The sequence below is a fragment of the Brassica oleracea genome, chromosome C7, assembly GCF_000695525.1.
Source record: "Brassica oleracea var. oleracea cultivar TO1000 chromosome C7, BOL, whole genome shotgun sequence".
Classification (NCBI taxonomy): domain Eukaryota; kingdom Viridiplantae; phylum Streptophyta; class Magnoliopsida; order Brassicales; family Brassicaceae; genus Brassica; species Brassica oleracea.
In genome coordinates this window covers 37,219,509-37,242,042 of record NC_027754.1, presented here as the reverse complement: position 1 = coordinate 37,242,042, position 22,534 = coordinate 37,219,509, and the positions used below count along the sequence as shown (strand labels likewise).

Genomic DNA, 22,534 nt, shown 5'->3' with positions numbered 1-22,534 from the left:
CCACATATCGTTGCACCACATCTTCGAATGATCCATGTGGACATTACCAGTGTACATATGTACATAAACTTCATGTGGACATTAACAGTGTACACCTTTGACATACAATGTTGAAACTTGTAAATCTATGTTACAAATTCGTAAATGTCTAATTGAATTTATTGTTGAGCTACTTGTAATATTTCAAAATAGTGTACACTGTTATACATTAACAGTGTACACCTTTGACGTGTACACGCCTACCTCAAATGTGAATCACAAAAATAGATCCAGTCAGTGATAAGTGACAAATCCACTGAATGAACTAAAATCCACGTGTACTCAATATACTTGTGTACATGAACATGATGTACATAACAACAAAAATGCAACATGGAGTTTGTTTACTTTATCCGAATGAATCAAAATTTAAGACGAACATGATGTATATCTCCAACTCTGTCCGAAAAAATCAAAATTTACATAATCAAAACAATTTAGACTTTGCTTTGAATTCTTATGTGACATTAATTTTGTGTACATATGAACATACAATGTTGAAACTTGTAAATCTATGTTACAAATTCGTAAATGTTTAATTGAATTTATTGTTGAGCTACTTGTAATATTTCAAAATAGTGTACATATGGATTGTTGTACATGTGGATAGTGTAATTGTATGTCCAACATATCATGTACATATGAATCATATTTTCATGTTTTTTAATGAGTGGCATTTTCGTAATTTTAACTTCATCTTCCCCAAAATCAATAAGGGTTTTCCGGAATTTCTCTATATAGCCGCCAGCCATTATTCTCACCTGAATCATCAGTTTTTTTCATTTTTCTTGCTTATTATACCTTTAAACCTGTAGAAATATCGTATAAGACACTATTTCAAGCTCAAAATTACTCTGTTTCTACAACAAAAACGTAAATTTTGCTTCTTTTTTTTTATTACTGTCTCAACGCGAGGCGGATGAGTTGCTGAGCACGGCGTGGAAGAAGAAGCTTGGTCGTGTTGATTCATGGCGAAAAAACAGAGGAACCGCAATCGTGTTCTTCATTTTGTTTTTGGCGGCAGATATGAAGAGATCGTATTCTTCATTTTGTTTTCCAGATTTTCTCTTGGGATTTCTCAGGATTTCTCATTTTGTTCTTCGACATCTTGTTCAGATTACGATTTATCAACTTCTTCATTTTGTTACTTTTAGAATTATTTCTCTATTAGAGAAAGAGAAGAAAAATGAAATTGAGAATTGTGGGACCTATTTAGTTGCAAGAATAAACTTAGTTAGCTGGTAGTTGTAAAAAACTACCTTAGGAGCAATAACTACTCTATTTTGTAATAAAAAACTTGAAACTGTCCTAGGATGTAAATAATTCTAGCAAAAATTCATGAAATCATCTATCATATAAAAAGTTAAACATTGTCATGTCATGTGAATATGTGATCGAGCTAGTAACATAATATTAGGCTGTGTCGTATTAGAAATTACCATCGCAAACTCTTGTTCATCTTCCGTACAACTTTGATGCCACTAATATTAGGTATATATATTGATGGAATATTTTAGGGACCCCATGGGGCATGATGATATTATTTTCGCTAATGTATCCTGATTCTTAGAGGCTCTTTAACTTTATGTTCTTCGATCTTACTATTGATCTCAGGATATATGTTTCTCATTTCATAAATTTTAAAATAAGTTTAAATAAGTTGGAAACATACATAGCGCTATATTTTTGTTTATTTTTGGGATAAATTATCTTTTTTAATTGTTTTTGCTAGCTAGAAACGCATAAGTTCTGATTGGCTTTCGTGCTAGAGCGTCGAAGAGACAGTACGCAAAAACTTTTGCAGTGGTTGTGTCAGTCTCTCAGTGATGACCATTATACCAAGCAGCTCACACATTATATGAAGAAAAAACAGCCTATCAAGTGGATGAAATGATGAGACATCATTTGCAAGAAAATTCAAAATTTCCAAGAATTTGAAAGATATTTGTATTTTGTAAATGTTGCGTATCCGACTGTAAATATTTAAAAGTTGGAATACAATTTTTTTTTGTGCAACAAGTTGGAATACAATATGGACAAAGATATGTCGACAGTAGGTCCTGCTTTGTATCCCTACATTCATAACGTCATGACTTTGTACCCGAAACAAAACAATGCATCGAGATGCAAGTAATGATCATGATACCTTATTGGTTTAACTAATTAGTCTATATGATTTGTAATCACATCGTTGACGAGGCTTGTCCAAAAAAAATCCCACATAAACTTAAGCAATAGAACACAGTGGTTCACGTGAAGAACGCAATGTCAGCTTCTTGGCGAACCTACGGGAATCCGAAACGTGTCTAAAGAGACATTGCTTCGAGAAACACTTCCCACTCTCAAGGAGTACTGCTCACGTGGCCAGAGTTTTTATATCGTCGACATGCACACACAATCATTATGTAGACATGTATGTATAGGCGTGTGACAAGTATTGGTACACTGTAGAGGGAAAAAATTTCAGCAGCATTTATTGGTGAGTGACATTGATTTGTGAAAGATTCTGACGTATAGTCGACATGGCATGCCGTAGTCCATATATAAGAGAATAGGGCGAAGCTAAAATTTAGGTCACTTTGAGAAACTAGTTTAGGAGACATCACATCTTTTTCTGCCGTCGTAGTTTTAAAAGTGTACTGCATGTGCTGATAGACGATTGGACATGTCATTACCAAAACATTATTCATTCGTGTTTCTATTGTATTTATACATTTTATATCTGCAATCGATACTACGTTCATACGTTTGAATAGTCATAACCTATGCTTTGATTGTATCTCCATATAAGTTTTCTCTTTGGTTATTCAGTCATATTAAAGCATCAATTATCCTGATGGAATGTGATTATTTGGATATCTGTTTAAGTTGAATGTTAGTGTAATAAAATTTTCCTTTAGTAGATCTATTGTTTTTATACAAACGTAATATTTTTTTAACATCAAAAGACTATTCTAACAAGCCTAATGGTTAATTAGTAATATAGAACATGATTATTTGGTTAAATATTATATACAATATATAATGTCATATATAGGGATGTTAACTACATGGTTAGGGTTTAATCCTCTTTTGTTTATTATAAACTCAATCCTATTTTAACCAAGCCCTATTTTAAGCCAATTATAATCAAGGGTTAGCCCATTTAATTGAAAAAAAATATTTCATTTATTTTTGTTCTTAAATTTTAAAGATAAAATTAGAAAAATTAAGATATGATATGATTCTTTCCTCCAATTTGTTGAGCATCAAAATCAAGTTTTCCTACCAAAATCGCAAAATCGAGTTTTTGACCCCACAGAGCAATGTCAGCTTCTTGGCGAACCTACGGGAATCCGAAACGTGTCTAAAGAGACATTGCTTCGAGAAACACTTCCCACTCTCAAGGAGTACTGCTCACGTGGCCAGAGTTTTTATATCGTCGACATGCACACACAATCATTATGTAGACATGTATGTATAGGCGTGTGACAAGTATTGGTACACTGTAGAGGGAAAAAATTTCAGCAGCATTTATTGGTGAGTGACATTGATTTGTGAAAGATTCTGACGTATAGTCGACATGGCATGCCGTAGTCCATATATAAGAGAATAGGGCGAAGCTAAAATTTAGGTCACTTTGAGAAACTAGTTTAGGAGACATCACATCTTTTTCTGCCGTCGTAGTTTTAAAAGTGTACTGCATGTGCTGATAGACGATTGGACATGTCATTACCAAAACATTATTCATTCGTGTTTCTATTGTATTTATACATTTTATATCTGCAATCGATACTACGTTCATACGTTTGAATAGTCATAACCTATGCTTTGATTGTATCTCCATATAAGTTTTCTCTTTGGTTATTCAGTCATATTAAAGCATCAATTATCCTGATGGAATGTGATTATTTGGATATCTGTTTAAGTTGAATGTTAGTGTAATAAAATTTTCCTTTAGTAGATCTATTGTTTTTATACAAACGTAATATTTTTTTAACATCAAAAGACTATTCTAACAAGCCTAATGGTTAATTAGTAATATAGAACATGATTATTTGGTTAAATATTATATACAATATATAATGTCATATATAGGGATGTTAACTACATGGTTAGGGTTTAATCCTCTTTTGTTTATTATAAACTCAATCCTATTTTAACCAAGCCCTATTTTAAGCCAATTATAATCAAGGGTTAGCCCATTTAATTGAAAAAAAATATTTCATTTATTTTTGTTCTTAAATTTTAAAGATAAAATTAGAAAAATTAAGATATGATATGATTCTTTCCTCCAATTTGTTGAGCATCAAAATCAAGTTTTCCTACCAAAATCGCAAAATCGAGTTTTTGACCCCACAGATAAGAATAAAGTTTTTCCGTCAAAAACAAAAATTGTGTTTTTTTCCGCCAAATCCTAATTTGAGTTTTTCCACCAAAACCACAAAATTGAATTTTCTCGCCAAAACCGGAAAATCAAGTTTTATTCTCCAAAACTGCAAAATCGAGTTTCCGCCAACACCGCAAAATCAAGTTTTCCCGCCAAAACCAAAAATCAAGTTTTTCCGCCAAAACCACAAACCCGAGTTTTTCCGTCAAAACCGAAAAATTGATTTTTTCTTGCCAAAACCGGAAAATGAGTTTTCCCGCCAAAACCACAAACCCGAGTTTCCCGCCAAAACCACAAACCCAAGTTTTCCCACCAAAATTTCAAACCCGAGTTTTTCCCGCCAAAAACGAAAATTTGAGTTTCCCGCCAAAAACAAAAAAGCCAAGTTTTCGGAAAAAAATCACAATTGGGATTTCCAGCCAAAACCGCAAGATCGAGTTTTCCCGCCATAACTTAAAATTGAGTTTTTCGGTTTTGGCGGGAAATTTGATTTTGTGGTTTTGGCCGAAATACTCGATTTTAGTTTTTGGTGGGAAAAACTCAGTTTTCGTTACTCAGTTTTCGTTTTTGGCAGAAAAACGTGATTCTTAGTTGTGGGGGAAAATTCAATTTTTAGTTTTTGGCGGGAAAATTCGATTTTCTGCTTTACCTAAACTTGATTTCCCGTTTTAGCTAAAACTTGATTTTCCGTTTTGGTAAAAAAAATTGATTTTTTTTTTGTTTTTGAAATTTTGACGGAAAAATTCTATTTTGCATTATCTAACAAATTTAAAATTTCAGTATCTATTTAAATATTGTATAATAATTGTGTGAATCAAAATTAAAGGGTTAAGATTTAAGCCCTAGACCTATTAAGGTTTGTCCTTTTTAAACCCTGTTACATAAATAAATGTTAGAGATACAAATGGTTTCACAGGGTTAGGGCTAACCCTGTAGGATTGAGCTCATATTAACATCCCTAGTCATATATACATAGAACTAACTAATACGATACAAAATGCCTACAAATGTTGAAGCAAAATTTACTGTCTATATTTTAAATGAGAAAATTATTTTTTTTTTTTAAATAACAATATTTCAATTTTTGTTTTAAGTCATTTTTTTTGATCATTAATTAAAAAACATTTGCATCTTTTAAATACTTTTATAAATGTTTTTCAATAATTATGGTTGATGCATGGGATCCATCTATTCGATTGAAGAACTTTGGATTTAAAGCCTTAAAAGAAATAGAACGCACCAATACAAAATTCGAGTATCAATTTCCTTCAAAAAGGAAAGTGTTGTCGCAAAATCGAAGAGAAAGGACAATTTTTCAGAATGGTAGAGAATGAGAAGAAAAAATTATTCTTTATGAATGGTGTTTTTTTTAAGAAATGTTAGGGAATGCATTATTCCTCATCGTTCATTGATCACCATTCTTTTTCATTCCTGCAATTTTATTCTTCTATATTCATTTTTATTCGTTTTTTTTGTTTCCAAAATGGTCATCAGTCGCACCTTACATAACAAAGTTACGGTATAGAATTAGGAAAATTGGGAACACGTGCCGTTTTATATTTTTACTAGAATGATAAGGAAAAGTAAAAAAAAAAAAGAAAGGAAAATAAGCTTTCTTTACGAACAGGGAAAATGTATATAAAACATGCATAAAACTTTGAGAAAAAGACAAAAATAGCACTAAATCAAGTTTTTGTTTTCAAACTAGCACTCAAAGTCAAAAGTCACAAAAATAGCACTTAATATTTTATCAAAAGTCATAAACTTAGGGTTTAGAGTTAAAGAGTGGGGTTTAGGATTTAGGGTTTACGGTTTAGGATTTAGAGTTTAGAGTTTAGGGTTTAGGGTTTAAAGTTTAGGGTTTAGGGTTTAGGGTTTAGAGTTGAGAAATGAGGTAAAGATTTCAAATTTTGAAAAATAAAAAAATTAAAATTTTCAAAAGATAAAATGCTATTTTGGTCATTTTAGTTTTTGAGTGCTATTTTTGTGATATAAACTTATAAATGTGCTATTTTGGAGATTTGCCATAAAACTTTTGCTCCTTCGTTTATTGCAACCGATATAAACCTCTTCTTAAATCTCTCAAGTTGTCAAAAAAAAAAAAAAATCTCTCAAATTCATCAAGTCAAACATAGCTGAATCTCAAGACACGTACAATCTCCAGTTTTGGTCTGAGTTTTCGATTTCGGGTTAAAGGTTTTGGTTTCCTTACGTGAAAAAACAATTTTTAAAAACCCTAAGAGGTAAAAAGGATGACAAATTTTCTGATGCTTCCAGATGATTTGGTATTAAACTGTTTAGCACGCGTCTCAAGACTAGATTATCCAATTCTCTCATTAGTCTCCAAGAGATTAATTCCGATCGCTCCTTGCCTCAACAAAGCTTCACCACTCTACGTATGCTTATCGCTTTCTACAGACCCTAACCCAACACTTTGGTTTACTCTCTGTCGTCCAACGCCGAATAGCTCCAAAAAGATTTTAATCCCGGTTTGGTGCAAGAAAAAGGAAAAAAAATTTAATCCCGGTTTCATCTCCAATCTTCCACCTTGCTCATCTTCATCCCAAGTTTCAGTGGTTGATCCTAATATCTACTTTTCTGGAGGGTTGGTAAATGTTAGGAATAATTAACAAAGCTGTGTTAAAACACGTTTTACGTGTTGGTCGGCATGGACGGTGACGGCATGGACGGTGAGCTGAAATTGTTGACGTTGGTTTTGTCAAAGATTGTGAGCCACCAAACACCTTCTTCATGCTTATAAAAGGAGAGCTGAGGTGAAGAGGAAAATCATCCCAAAACAAGAAAACAGAGAGAAAAGAACGAGAGAGGAGAGGAGAAGAAAAAAAGAAGAAGGAAAAAAAAGAAACTTTTTTTTCTCACAAAAAATCTTCTTTAAGAAATTACTAGTAATTTCTGAGTGTATTTGGGATCGGGGTGTGAGTTGTGAGCTTGTAAAAATTCCCTGGTTAATAATAAAAGATCTGTAGCAGGTCCGGAGACGTAGGCATCATTGGCCGAACTCCGTTAACAATTTGGTGTGTGTGCTTCTTTCCCGCTCCCATAAATTCTGGCTTTCCGCAAAATTTGACCGCGTATTTCCTAACAACTACAGCATCTTGCCCAAGACTGGTGATGTTTGGGCAATATACAGAAACTGGAGTAATGACCTTGAAGCCGTTGATCTGAAGTCCCAGACTTATGACCTTGTGGAAGTTCTTGATGATAAACTGGACTACAAGGTTCTGCTGTTGGCTCCTGATGGTGGCTTTAAATCAGCGGATTCTGCAGGTGTTCGTTCGGTGTATATGGCCGCTGCTGGGCATTGGACTGATGGTGCCGATGTGAGATTCACAATCCCAAAATGTGAAATGCTCAGATTCTCGCATCAAGTTACTACTTCGAGAGTAACAAAAGAGGTACATGGAACTTGGCAAGAAGTATATGAACCTGCTATTGAGGCATTGCTTGGTTTGAGCTGTGCGGTTGGTGTTGGTGAGAAGAGAAAGATGAATGAGCATGGTGAAAGTTGCAGTACTGGATATGATGGTCTGAAGTTTAATGACTTTGAGAAACTGAGGAAAGAAGTAAACTTTTCGGTCGGGCAGACTTGGGCTCTTTATGATAAAGTGGATGGAATGCCTAGATTGTATGCCCGGATCCGAAAAGTTTCAACTCCTACCTTTGGCCTTAGGATCACGTACTTAGAGCCAGATCCAGATGATGAGAAACAGATCCAATGGCTTGAAGAAGACTTGCCTGTTTCTGCTGGTCAGTTCAAGCTTGGGAAACATCAGAACACATAAGACCTTTCCCTATTCTCACATGTTGTACACTGCAAGGAAGGAATCAACACAGGCCATCTCATTGTTTCCCCGAGAAAAGGCGAGACTTGGGCTCTATTCAAAAACTGGGATATCAACTGGTCTTCACAGCCAGATTCTCACCGCAGTTACGAGTATGAATTTGTTGAGATTACGCTGACAAAGCTGGTGTTTCTGTTGCATTCTTGCATAAAGCAAAAGGGTACGCAAGTGTCTTCTTTCGGATGGGAACTGGTCATGCAGACATATTTCGCATTTTACCTCACAGATTGTATCAATTCTCCCACAGTGTTCCTTTCTTCAAACTGACTGGAATTGAAGGTGTGCCTAAAGATGCTTATGAGCTGGACAAAGCTGCATTACCTGAAACAATTGAAGATACAATAGTGCCTCACATCTATTAGCAAAGCTTACAACTTCAAACTCTGGGAGTAATAGAAAAGCTAAACCTCAAACCATCTACTTTGCTAGTAAGGGGAAGGTTTTTCAAATAGTCTAGATTTGGTCATTTTGCAGTGGTCATGAGTTTCCTCTGTACTACGGTAAGATACAAAAGATCACTTTCACTCGGGTGCTCCATCAGAAGGCAGTCTACAAACTACACGTACGTCGGTTAAAACCTGCTTGTTTCCCTCTGGATGTGATCCAGTATGAAGACAAGAAAATGCCTGTTGGTTGTGGAACTTACTACGCGAGAAATGCTCTAGAAATCATAACTACAGATGATGTTTCACATCAGGTAGTGCCTGAAACCTCCATTGATGGTAATGAATATACGATTCTGCCCAAGATTGGAGAAGTGTGGGTGATATACAGATTCTGGAGTGAATACATGGAGTTTAGGAAAGTTGGTGTGTGCAGCTATGACGTTGTTCAAGTTCTTGATGACACTTTAGGGTATAAGGTCTTATTACTAGAGCGTGAGCCCAGTTGTGATGATGATGAAGAAAGTTTACTCTTTAGGGAAGTTACGGAGTACAAACATAACGAGATTGATGGGTCGGAGCCGATATTTACAATCACGAATTCAGAGAGACTCAGGTTCTCGCATAAGGCTCCTGCTCGGCGTGTGACCAAAGAGATATACGGAGAGCTGAAAGACCTGATTGAAGTTGATTCAGGAGCATTGGCTTTTATCTTGACGCATGAATCTATGTGAAAAGGGTTTTTTTATTGTGTTATGGTGCATGTATGTATGAACTATGATACAAAACAGCAAGTATGGTGTTAACTATCTATAGCATTTGCTACCATAACGTAGATGTAGCCTTCTCTTCCTGCTGTTTTAGACTTCATTGATCTCTCTGCTGTTTTAGACTCTAATATAATCTTTGGCACTTTGGTAAACTATATAAATCTTAATAGATTTGTTTCCCGCTGTTGGATAAACTTTGATCGAAACGGTTCATGGACTTGATTAACAAGAGGAGATCTTCCAAGTTCTGCTCGAAGAAGCAAAAGATAGTTACCAAGAGGAGATTGTCATTGCGCTACAAAGCAACACCATCGAAGATATCTCTAACAATGTTGCAAGTTTGGCTGGATGGATCACCACATGGCAGCCATGAGAAGTGAGGGTCATCATACTGGAATGTTGATGACAATGCTAAAGCTTCAGCTTTTAGTAGTTTCTTTTGATGGGTTCTGTGTGTTGGTCTTGCTTGCAATATGTATACTAATGTTCTGAAAAACAATGCAGCTGTTGCAATCAGCTTACGTATGTTCCCTTTGATACTTATTAAAAGAAAGCTTGTGTTATCCTCCTCATTGTGTTGTAATGTGCAAAGTGAAAACCTAGATGTTCTGATAATTTTTTTTTTTCTCACAAAAAATCTTCTTTAAGAAATTACTAGTAATTTCTGAGTGTATTTGAGATCGGGGTGTGAGTTGTGAGCTTGTAAAAATTCCCTGGTTAATAATAAAAGATCTGTAGCAGGTCCGGAGACGTAGGCATCATTGGCCGAACTCCGTTAACAATTTGGTGTGTGTGCTTCTTTCCCGCTCCCATAAATTCTGGCTTTCCGCAAAATTTGACCGCGTATTTCCTAACAAGCTGATCCTTAGAGCAACTCTATTGGTGAACCTCTCAAGAGAGGTTCTTAGCAAAAAATTTTTTTTTTTAATTAATTTTGTAAAGTTAAAGATTTTCAATTTTTTGGTGAACTCCAAAGTGGGGTTCTTAGGAATAAACTAATACTATTTAATTTATGAAAAAAAAATTATGTTTATTGAAAAAAATATAAAACATACAATAATTATGATTGTTGGTTACCAAATTTTCAAAAATATATTCTCAATTAAATCGGTCTTTCGTTCATGTTTCCTTTGGTCGCGAAGTTCACTCCGAATGGCAAGTATATTACCGAGATTTGAAGGCATGTTTGTAGAGAACGAGAAATCTACCTCTGAACTTTTGCTTGTTTCTCCTTCTACGAATTCTGATATATCGTATCGAGTGTATCCATCTCGTTCTTCTTCCACTATCATATTGTGTAGTATGATACATGCTCTGATAATGTTGCTGATTTTTTCCTTCTCCCAAAGAAGAGCCGGGTTTCTAACAATTGCAAAACGAGCTTGCAAGACTCCAAATGCACGCTCGACATCTTTTCTGGCGGCTTCTTGACGTTCTGCAAATAACACGTCCTTTGGACCTTGAGGAATAGAGATGGATTGGATAAAGGTAGGCCACTTTGGATATATACCGTCGGTGAGGTAGTAGGCCCTATGATACTTGTGACCGTTGACGGTGAATTCAACTCTTGGAGCTCGACCATAGATAATGTCATCAAAAACCGGAGACCGATCAAGGACGTTAATATCGTTCAAGATACCTGGTGGTCCAAAAAACGTGTGTCATATCCAGAGGTCTTGTGAAGCTACAGCCTCTAGAACAATTGTTGGCTTCCCTGCACCATGTGTATATTGACCTTTCCAAGAATGTGGACAATTTTTTCACTCCCAATGCATACAGTCAATGCTTCCTATCATCCCAAGGAAACCGTGTACCTCTCCGATATCAAGTAGTCGTTGAAGATCTTCAGGTGTGGGTCTTCGTAAATACTCCTCTCCATATAAATCTATGATTCCTTCAGTAAATTTTTCCAAACACAATAAGGCAGTGGTCTCACCCATGCGGAGATATTCGTCCACCATATCACCTGCACAATCATAGGCCAACATACGAATATGTTGCAGTACACTTTTGTAGTGGAGATAGCCCGAACCGGCCAACTGCATCTCTTCTATGTTGAAAATAAGGAACTTCATTGGAGAAGCAATTAACAATCCCCGTGAATAATGATTGGTTCATTCGGAAACGGCGCCTAAAATTGTGAGGTGGATATGTCGGCTCCTCACTGAAATAGTCATTCCACAAGCGGTTGTGCCCTTCCTCACGGTTTCTTTCTATGTATGCTCGTCTCCTCGGTACTGTTGGTTGATAGTCCACTATGTTGTTGTACATTACTTCGATTTGTTGTTCGAAATAATCTTCAAACATGTTTTCTAAATTTTGTTCTTCGTCGTTGGATGAAGATGCCATGTTAAACTCTTAATAAAACTTTTAAATCCCTGTAATAAAAGAAAGACCAAACAATATTATTGTAAACCAATAATGAACTAAATTATCTATGGTTGTGTTGTTGCTTTTCATGTTCGTTTGGTGTTTCTAATGAAAACACTAAACACAAGCTTACATATATAGTAATAGTAGTATCAAGTGAAGAAGAGATATAGCAAGAACCAGAAAGATGAATAGCAAGAACAAGAAAGAAGAGATATTGCAACACCGCTTACAAAAAGAACTGGATGATATAGTTGAACTCTCCTTTGCTTATACTGAACCGTAAATGCAATGGAAAGTAGACAAGAACCAGAAAGATGATAAAGAAATACAAAACAAACACAAGAAAGGTTCACATGACATAAATAAAAAGAAGTTCAGATACATTTAAATAGACAAAGAGTAGTTCACATGACGACTAAAATAAAAAGAAAGGTTCACATGACATAAATAAAAAGAAGTTCAGATACATTTAAATAGACAAAGAGTAGTTCACATGACGACTAAAATAAAAAGAAAGGTTCACATGACATAAAACAACAAGACATATCAAAGTTCACATGATATAAAACAACAAAAGATAGCAGTGTTGTGCTCCTGTGCTCTGCTCCCGTGGTCATCTATTCCACCTGTGACAGAAAACAACAAGAGATTAGACTCCTCTGTGCTAAACAATTCAACACAGGATAACTAACTCAAACCTATTACCGATTTACCTAAGAACACAACAAACTCAAACTTATCCTAACATTTCTGACATAAATTTAAGTTTTAGTGACATTTCCATCTCAGAAAGAGGGTCAAGCTTCTCAAGCAACTTCTCCAGCAACTTCTGCTTGTTTAGTTTGTCTTTCATCTCCAACACTGTTCTTAACTCCGTGTGATTAGATTCCTCTTGAACACCCTTCTTTTTCTTAGCCGCTTTAGCAGCCTTGATACCCAGAGGCCTAGCACCAGTAACCTCCTCATCGCCTTGAACATCACCACCAACCGTCTTCCGCTTCACTTTAGAACTATCCTTAGCCTTATACGCAGAGCACCATTTCTGGTCATGCCTAAGCTCTCTCCAGGCATGTTCTAGAGTGAAATTACAACCACGGTCATTGAAGAACATGTCTAGTGCTTTCTTCATCACATCATTGTCATTCTCACCGCTTGATTGGTCCCTCAATGCCGCATCATAGCAACCACAGAATTTTCAAACTAGGTCATTAAGCCTTCCCCACCTTTGCTTGCACTGACCTAGCTCCCTAGTGTCCAACCCAACATGCTGAACACTTGAGTTGTAGTAATTCTGGATCCTTGACCAGAAAGTTCCCAACTTTAGCTCATTCCCTACTATTGGATCCTTGCTGGTGTTGAGCCAAGCACTGTGCGCTTATGAGAATAACATCCTCTTTCGGAGACCATTTCTTCCTCTCCTTGACAGTAGATGCTTCTGAGGAGTGGCTGCTAAAAGTTGGAAGATCAGGTGACTCGAGGTCTATGGATTCAGAACCTGAGAGGTTCACAAACCCTGGAGTGCTAAATTCTCCGGTTTGGCTTGTTAAAAGGCTAACAAACCCTGGAGAATATGATGCCATTTTCTAAGTTTGTGGGTTTTGGTTACTATCTGTGGTTGGTAAAACTCTGTGTGTCTAGGTCTATTTAACTAGTGTTCTTCGTTAAATGATGTATTTACTATCTAACCTAATCCTAACCACCACCCTTCGAAAGTTAACATAGAGCTTTAAAGACCAATCAACTCAATGCAGTTAGGAAGAAACAATTAAAAGTTTGGAGTCAGATACGAAGTTAATGTTTCAAAGAAAAAAAAGTTTGAAATGAAGTGGAAGTTAATGTTTAAAAACTTCAAAGTTTGAAATAATGTTTAAATGTTCAAACTAGATGATTATATATCTTAAAAAAACTTTAAAATGTTTTATGAACTCACCTTATGCGCATACTCAAGCTGAGACACTCGGGCTAAGAGCTTCTCCACCTCTGCCTGCAAGAATTTTAAAATGTGTGTCAAGATTTTGAAGAATACCAGCCACATAACCTAAATCGTTAAGAAAAGATAGAAGGCAACTCACCTTCAACTCCTGATTCTCGACTTCCAGCTTTACCACCAGGGATTTATACTCTTCACATTTTTCCAGCCTCGTTTTCATGAAACCTAGCTCTTCCTCGACTGCACAGACCCACGGCTGCCTGTAATGCATCCCATCACCCTACATAAATATAACAACTATGATTACATTTTCTAAGAAAACTGGACAAACAACTATGATTACATTTTCTAAGAAAACTGGACAAACAACTATGATTACATTTTCTAAGAAAACTGGACAAACAACTATGATTACATTTTCTAAGAAAACTGGACAAACAACTATGATTACATTTTCTAAGAAAACTGGACAAACAACTATGATTACATTTTCTAAGAAAACTGGACAAACAACTATGATTACATTGGGCATCAGTAACAAGAAATAAACAAAGACGAAAGCAAACCCAAACAAAGACGAAAACAAACAAACGAAGACGAAAGACGAAATCACCAAATCCAAAATCTAATTTGAAAACCTAATTTGAAAACGAACCCTGTATCGATTTGAAAACCTAATCTAATCGAAAACAAACACAAACGAAGACGAAAGCCCCAAATCCCAAATCGTCTTTGAACCCTGACGAAAACCCTAATTTCAAATCGATCCCCAATTCGATTTGTTAATCAAAACCGAACACAAAATTGACAGGAAAACAACATCGAACAAGTAGCAATCCATAAATCGACGGCTAAACAACTCGGAGAATCGATTTTCGTATTGATTTACCTAAGAACAAAGACGATCCCGAGTCGCCAAATAATCGCCGTCGGTGGTTTTTTTTTTAATTCTCTCGCTTCGAATGACTCTTTTTTTCACTAAACGAAACTAGGGGAAATGCACGACTATTTCCACTTGCCACGTACTTTAGAGCTCACCCCTTAAAATTGTTAATTAAGAGACACTTCTAACCATCCCACTTAATTATATTACTTATTAAATCAAAAACGGGTAAGAAGCTTGCTTATAAACCCCTTATAAACCAGCGATGGAGATGATCTTAGGGTTATGGTCTTGGACAATCATTCTCACGAATGGCATAAACAGTGGTGGAGTTAGAAATATTTTTTACTGGGATCATAATATATAAATTTAATATTAATGGGGTCAAATGCCAAACTTTAATCAAACTGGATTGCAAACCATCATTATTGACTTAATGATATTTACAATTTAGCAAAAAAAAAGCCAAATTTTAACTAAACATTATAGAATTTTTTTTAAAAGATACACTAAAAAAAATTCCCCTAATTTTAAGGGGTCACTTGACCCCACAAGCCTCTTAGTGCCTCCGACCCTGAGCATGAACGTGGCCCGTGCGTTCCATTCTGCTAATCTGCTTGCGTCTGTGATGAGAAAATATATGTAACAGGAGGCTGCAAAGATATCAATTTGACGAATTGGATGGAGGTTTTTGATACCAAGACACAAACTTGGGATATTTTTGCAGATACCTAGCGAGGAGATATGTAGAGCCTCCGGGTACAAAAGTGTAACTCTGAAGGAGCGGTCTATGTAAAATGTGAGGTAGAGAGAGTGACTTACAAGCTGCACAAAGGCATAAATAAGATGGAGAGCAAACTTAGGGATGAATATGGGATGGCGTAGCTCATCATCTCTTTGTGTGATAGAGAATGTGTTATACCTTTATAGCTGGAAGATCTATTGGTATCACTCCAGAGAGAGACTATGGAAAGATTTTAAGGGTTTAGAAATATATCCTAGGTTATCTTTAAGTGACCAGGTTAAATTGATTGATTATGGTGGGAAAATGGCTGTTTTGTGGGACGAGTATGAATGTGGTATGAAGAAAAAGATTAAGAAAGACCTATTTGGGGAGCCTTGGGGAATGCTCAAGTCTTTTGACGTTGTGTCCACAACCAGTGAACGACATAGCTTAGAGCATTCTCTTGCTACTACCATTTGATGAATATGAGTCATGATCATGTAAACATTTAATTTCGTCATTCATGATGCAAAGAATATTCACTGTGTTATAATTTTGTTTTCTTTACTTTTTTTCTTTTTTTGCAGTCATATGTTTTTCTGTGAATTTATAGTAATTATTATATTTAAAGGATGGAAACTCATATTTGTCGTGAATTCATGATGACCACAAGCTATAATGCAAGTGAATTAAGAGAGGAGAGTTGCAAAGTTTTTAGTTGAAAAACATGTTGCGGATTATTTCTTTTAAGAATGTCCTAGAACACAGATTGTTCCGGAGTCAGATTCTACTCTCAAGGCCAAGGGGAGCCTAAGTTAGCGTCTTCAAGGTTGTTCCTGGGACAAAATCACTTATGACCTGAAAGCCTTCCAAAAAAGCTTCACTTATGGTGAAAGAGAGATTGCATCAACCAAGTCTCTAGCAAGACTTTAAAAAGAATTTCAGAAGAGAATGAGATGCCATAATGTTAGAGGCTTGAACAACATCCAACGACAGCTACTCAAAACATTGAGTTTGGGTCCAAGCCATGATACAGAGAGGTTTTCGATTTCTTCTCTAGCAAGTATAGACTTTACTCTGTTACAGCCAGTGTTTTGAAAACCGGCGGTCAGACCGGTCGGACCGTGACTCGGCCATATAAGGGATGATTGGTAAGTGTTGTGGCTTTTATTTTTTTGGCTTTAGAATAATAGCTATAGATTTTATTGTTGTAGTTGTAGATTAATTATTTCTATAACACTATTGGTAAGTGCTGTGAGTGCTTTCCACAGCTCATTTTTTTTCTACGTCCACTTTAGTTTATCAATCATGTTTTAAGAAAAAAATTTAAACCTACAGCCATAAAAGCTAAAATAGGAAACAAAATAGCTTTGGAAATCAATTTTTCTAGAGCTTTATATTTAGTGCTCTGGAAATAATTAATCTACAGCTACAACAATAAAATCTACAACTATTATTCTAAAGCCAAAAAATAAAAGACATAACACTTACCAATCATCCCCTAAAGCTCTAGAAAAATTGATTTCCAAAGCTATTTTGTTTTCTATTTTAGTTTTTATGAATGTAGCTTTAAATTTTTTCTTAAAGCATGATTGGTAAACCAAAGTGGAAGTAGAAAAAAAAATGAGCTGTGGAAAGCACTCACAACACTTACCAATCATCCCCTAAAGCTCTAGAAAAATTGATTTCCAAAGCTATTTTGTTTTCTATTTTAGTTTTTATGAATGTAGCTTTAAATTTTTTCTTAAAGCATGATTGGTAAACCAAAGTGGAAGTAGAAAAAAAAATGAGCTGTGGAAAGCACTCACAACACTTACCAATCACCCTCCTAATCGGTTCTGGGTTATAGTAAAAACGGGATTTGAGTTAAACCGGCAAACCTGATCAAAAACCAGTAAAACTCACTAAAACTGGTTACTCGGTTCAATATTAAAATTCGATTTTCTCAAATTCAAGTAATTTTTTTAAACTGAGAATTAAAAAAAATCATAAGAAAATCATATTGTTTTCTAAACATCTAACTAAATAAATTATTTTTCATTATTTTTATATTATTCTAAAAAATTTCATTTTATTTTCATATCATTTTTAAATTCCAAGAATGATATAAAATTGGGCAATTCTCCTAAATAGATTATTTTCAAGTTTTGATCACAAAAATAGACCACAATGAGGAAAATGACCAAAATATTTCATTTAATAAGTAAAAGAACCCTAATACCCTATATATATAAAAAATAAAATTAAAATTAAAAATTAAAAATTAAAAATAACTAAAAATAATTAAAAATAATATTTTTTTTATAGTTTTAGATTATATGTTTACAAATTCGAACCTTTTTTATAAATTTTTTTTTTTAAGTTTTCGAAATTTTTATTTATTTATTTTTTCAAATTTTCTTTTTGTAATTCGAAAATAGTTTTTGAAACTATTTTTATAATTTTTATTTTAAATTTTTTAATATTGATTTTTTATTTTATAAAATTTTAAATCTCAATTCCAAATCTCCACCCCTTAACTCTAAACCCTTAACTTTAAACCCTAAGGTTTGGATTAGTTAACCCTATGGTTATAAGCGTATATTTACCTATTTAATGAAACATTTTGGTCATTTTGATCTTTAGAGTCTATATTTGTTACATAAACTTTTTTAATACTATTCTAGGGTATTTCCCTGTAAACTTTTATAAAAATAAGTTTATAGTTATACATATATATATATATATATCTAGATACTTAATATAAAATTTAATTAAAATTTAAAACTCCGTTGAACCAGTTCGAACATTCCCAATGTCCCGTCCGGTTACAGCTTAATCTAGTTTTGTAACATTAAACTATCTTTCATGAATTAAATATAGATTTGTTGAAGAGAATGAACAAGTGGAAAAACAGTATATATATATGTTGAACTAAACCAACTATTGGAGGTTTGAATTTTCAACTGAATTGTTAAATCTTTATACAGGTGAAAGAGGACTGTATCCACCTGATTCTTATTTTCTATTTGTTCCCAATTGTGTATAAGTAAAAGAAAAGAAAAACATTTTTATGTACAGAGAAAATAGAACAGGATGGCAGAACTAGAGACGAGCACTTTGATGATGTCTCTGCAGTCTCCATCATTATGAAAATGGCTGTGGCTGAGATTCTGCAGACGTTTTGCAGATAGGACACCAATTCTTCATTCGAAGCCACTGTTGCGCACAGCTCACATGGTACATATGTTGGCAAGGCAAAGTCCCTACTTCATCTCCATCAACATATTCTTCCTACATATTATTATTATTATCATAAACTCACACTTAACTGAGTTTTTCTTAACTTTCATTGAGAGTTAGACTTTAAATAAGAGAGAAAGAGAGAGTTGATGATACCTGGCATATACTACATTTGACATCATCATCTTTCTTCAGGCAAACTCCACCAGATTTTTCTGTTGGGTGATTAAAAGTGCTTAACTTCAGGCTTTTAAGGAGAGCTTCCTCGCTTAGAGCAGTGCTCACTGTGCCCATCTTCTCCTCCAGTGCTAATAGCTCCTGCAATAATTTTAATAAACTTTCAATAACCTGAACGCTGGTGCCTTTGACAGTTTGATCAATAGACTCAAAACAGGTAAGAGACTAACCTCGTAGGACATGTTATCGATGTCAAGCCTCATATCTCTATGCTGATCGTGGAAGCCATTCAAGAACAGATTGGTCTCTAAAACAGCCAATTGCTGTAATGTTACAAAAAGAAACGTCAAAACAAAAACTCTAAAAATCAGACAAAACTGCTAAAAAAATCACCTCGTATGTAAGCTCTTCGTCTTGTTCCATCCGTTCGAGAGCCAACAACACCTCTGCAACTCCATTAACGTCATAACGTCTGAAACCAAGGCGAGCTTCTGAGGGGCTACCACCAGGCATCATCATCAGGCTGCGTAGCCTGCCGTTGTTACTACTGATCGGCCTACTGTAACTATGCAAAGGACTACGAGAAACTTCTGCATTAGATCTAGAGGGATTGATGAGACCAGCTCTTGTTCCAGGCTGTGGCGGCGCTTGTAAATTCGCAACCGCTCCAGAAGCACGCCCTGTTGTTCTACCAGTTGATGATCTCCTAGTACTACTACTCGAAACAACGCTGTTGTTGTCCCTAACACTAGGCGAGTTTCTGTTCCTCCTAGACTCAGACATGGTGATGATGCCATGAGGAAGGGAACTCTGGTTGTTCTTCACCTCTGGCTTATTATTATTATTCCCTCTGCTTGAAGAGCTGCTCTCTCCATCAGAGGGTTTCTTTCTAAAAGTGTTGATCTTTCTCGTTGGGTTTGGACTTGAAGGAAGAACACTGCTCCTCAAGTCTCTTAATCCATTCCTGTTCACACTAGTACTACTACCTCTGCTTGAGCTTCCCGCCTCTGTCACAACTTGTCTGGTGATACTGCTCTCTTTGGTCTTCCCACGTCGCTCATGAACACTGCTACTACTACTCTCTGAAGAATCAGTGTCCAAAAGAGAAGAGAGCTGTCTCCTGGTAGTAACTTTGGAGGTATTTGTTAATCCACTCGTAGTTCTAGACGACGAACTCCCAACGGTTTCCTTTCCGTTTGAAGGAGATCTAAGCGTGGATTTTGGTTTGTGATCAATGGAGAGACCCTTGTTGGAGCTTATCCTGGAACTGCAGCTAACACGGCTGCAGGTAGGGACAGTCTTGTCATCTTTCTTCTTCGTATTCTCATGGAGAACAAGGCCACTGGCTCTCCTGGGGGGCATAACTGGTGCGGCTGTTCTTTTACCCTTGAGTCCATCCATGCATAAAACACACACCCCTTACTACTCTTCTGCAATGAACATTGAACAAACCAGCTTACATATCAGATAACTTTGATTCTTAGCTACAGATTCATCAAAGAGATAACAAACAAAAGGGAGAACAGAGAACCAACAAGAACAACAAAATAAATGAATAAATAAATAGAAAAAGCTTACGAGAAGAGCATATAACTTGATGAACCATAAGCTTCAAAAGCTAAATTAAAAAATGATATGTTAAAGAAACCAAAAGGAGGATAAAGAGAAGAGAGGATCATCATCCAAGAAAAAAACAAGGGGGGTCCCATTCGAAATACACGGACTTTCCATAAACATAGACTATCTTCCCCGTGATTCAAGCTTCTCCATTCGAACCAAACTATAACCAAAAGAGAGGCATACATACATTGGAGATGATTCTCTCAATTAAAATTCAAAACAGAGAACCACAAGGACTAGTTCAAACCAACGATAAACAAAAAAAAGTTAGTTTTGTCTTTTTAAGCCAAAAGGAAGAAACTTTCATCGAATTTACTTAATTCATCACTCTGCCAAACCTTTTTTAAAAAATATTATACATAATTAGAAATTTTGAATCCAGAGTAAAACTAACAATCAGCAACGAAGAAATAAAATAAGAATTGGTGATTTACCGTAGCGGAAGAGGGCGGGAGAGACAAAACCAAACTTGTTGGGGGAGGGGGAATAAGTTGTTCCCGACAGGTATCTGTTCGGCGAGGAAACGTGGAGTGAGAGAGATGCGAGAAGGCGTAATCTTCCGAGTCCGTTAACTTATTAATTGTGATTCAAAATCAGAGGAGAAGAAGAAGAAGAAGAAGTGGCGTATCAAAACGCGAAACAGCGGTCGGAATGATCAAAGCCGTTGATTTTGGGTTTTGTTATGTGAAAGCCTGAGTTGGACGGCTTAAATATATTACGGAGTCTAAGATAGTACGAAACGGCGCCGTTGTTAATTAGGGGGTCTCGTGGACGCAATTATATTAAATATTAATTTCCCCTTTTTTTTTGTGTGTTTTGATAAAAAAAAATTCTTACACGAAAAAAAGTAAATTACTTGTTTAGGAAACATAGGATTAGATTATTAACTGCATAATGATCGTATAGATGATGTCAAGAAAGCTAATTTCACCATATAATAATAAAAATTAGGTGTTTTGTCTCCACGTGCAGACATAATCATCTTACAAATATTTATTATTTTATGTCTTATTAATCAAAAAATCGGCATAATAAAATTCTAATTGGTGAACATGTTGAAGAAAAAAATTATGGTGAATTCTTTGTTCATCAAAATTTATACCAGTTATGTTAAAATTTTAGTCAAATTATTGAAAGGTAGATCCCACTTTTTTCTTATAAATTCTTCATGGAAGAATGAATTTATAAGAAAAAATTTCCCTATGCAATTTTGATAAGGAAAAAATTGAGCAAAAATTCATTTTTTTTTTCAATTCCTCAAATGAAATTTTATTCATTTTTTTATTATTTTAGTGGTTACCAACTGAAGCTATAGTATTTCACGGATTAAACTTAAGCTGGTTTAAAGTAAAAGCAAGAAAATTTGTTTTGAACTCAAGCACAAGTTAAGTTATTATTTATGATTTTAAATAGTTAAATCAAACATCAAATTATTTATATATGTCAAAAAAACGTTCATCAAACTATGTACTTATTATTGTTGTTAAAAGTTTTAAACACTCATATATTAGAAATAGTTTAGAAAATATCTTTATATAAATATTTTTGTTTGACTGATATTTAATTATAAATTGTTTTATATCTTAACTTTTTAACTTTATAATAAAAAAAATATTGTTTTCAGATAGCAACACAATATATATAAGAATTTTCTTAATTTTTAAATATATTTTCACAATTTTAGTATATTAGTTTATAATTAATTATTTAATATAACATATAAATTTAATATCATTAAAATAAAATTCGTGACTTATTATATATAAAATTATTACTGATTTTTTGAAAATTAATAAATACTCATTTAAAAACTAATAATGAATCAATGACCTATATATAAGCTTAAAACCTAATAAAATATGACAAATAAGAAAATGAGAATTTTAATATAACATATAGATTTAAATATTATTAAATCGAAATTCGTTTTTAATTATATATAAATTCATTACAGATATTTTTTTAATTAATAAATTAGTGATTCAACTAAAACTTATTAATAAATCAATGACTAAACTAAAACATAATAAAAACATGACAAATAAGCAAAATTGAATAAAATCATGGAAAACATGATATAAGCAAAATCAAAATAATTATATATATAATTACATATTTTATAGTTATATTATTTAAATTAATAAATTATAGACTCAACTAAAAACTATTAATAAATTAATG

General features: G+C 34.5%; 2 protein-coding genes and 1 pseudogene across 3 annotated transcripts; 1 reads left to right on the top strand and 2 right to left on the bottom strand.

Moving 5' to 3' along the window:
• Positions 1-7,503: 7,503 nt before the first annotated feature.
• On the top strand, positions 7,504-9,388 carry LOC106303231 (annotated as a pseudogene).
• A 3,145-nt stretch (positions 9,389-12,533) lies between these two features.
• Positions 12,534-13,377, bottom strand: LOC106303230 (glutathione S-transferase T2-like). The gene is made up of 3 exons (XM_013739560.1): positions 13,166-13,377; positions 13,021-13,095; positions 12,534-12,960 (listed from the first exon to the last, which is right to left on the bottom strand). Exons 1-3 carry the CDS (start codon positions 13,375-13,377, stop codon positions 12,534-12,536), a joined length of 714 nt encoding a protein of 237 aa, XP_013595014.1.
• Positions 13,378-18,219: 4,842 nt separating this feature from the next.
• Positions 18,220-21,020, bottom strand: LOC106301451 (probable E3 ubiquitin-protein ligase HIP1). 2 transcript variants are annotated; one of them, XM_013737851.1, is made up of 5 exons: positions 20,788-21,020; positions 19,127-20,163; positions 18,964-19,056; positions 18,713-18,874; positions 18,220-18,607 (listed from the first exon to the last, which is right to left on the bottom strand). In XM_013737851.1, the coding sequence occupies exons 2-5, from the start codon at positions 20,132-20,134 to the stop codon at positions 18,461-18,463; spliced, it is 1,410 nt and encodes a 469-aa protein (XP_013593305.1). In that variant the 5' UTR covers positions 20,135-20,163; positions 20,788-21,020; the 3' UTR covers positions 18,220-18,460. The 2 variants fall into 2 exon arrangements, with proteins under 2 accessions (XP_013593305.1, XP_013593306.1); XM_013737852.1 differs by lacking the exon at positions 20,788-21,020 and adding an exon at positions 20,312-20,693.
• Positions 21,021-22,534: the final 1,514 nt, after the last annotated feature.

What these genes read in the sequence shown, in the direction of transcription:
- LOC106303230 (XM_013739560.1), bottom strand. Translation starts at nt 13,377, where the DNA reads ATGGCATCATATTCTCCAGGGTTTGTTAGCCTTTTAACAAGCCAAACC. An exon ending in GTTATTCTCATAAGCGCACA is followed by an intron (nt 13,096 to 13,165) that starts GTGCTTGGCTCA and finishes TTTCTGGTCAAG; the next exon opens with GATCCAGAATTACTACAACT. An exon ending in CTAGGTCAGTGCAAGCAAAG is followed by an intron (nt 12,961 to 13,020) that starts GTGGGGAAGGCT and finishes TGCGGCATTGAG; the next exon opens with GGACCAATCAAGCGGTGAGA.
- LOC106301451 (XM_013737851.1), bottom strand. Translation starts at nt 20,134, where the DNA reads ATGGATGGACTCAAGGGTAAAAGAACAGCCGCACCAGTTATGCCCCCC. An exon ending in TCGATAACATGTCCTACGAG is followed by an intron (nt 18,875 to 18,963) that starts GTTAGTCTCTTA and finishes AAATTATTGCAG; the next exon opens with GAGCTATTAGCACTGGAGGA. An exon ending in TCAAATGTAGTATATGCCAG is followed by an intron (nt 18,608 to 18,712) that starts GTATCATCAACT and finishes AATAATATGTAG; the next exon opens with GAAGAATATGTTGATGGAGA.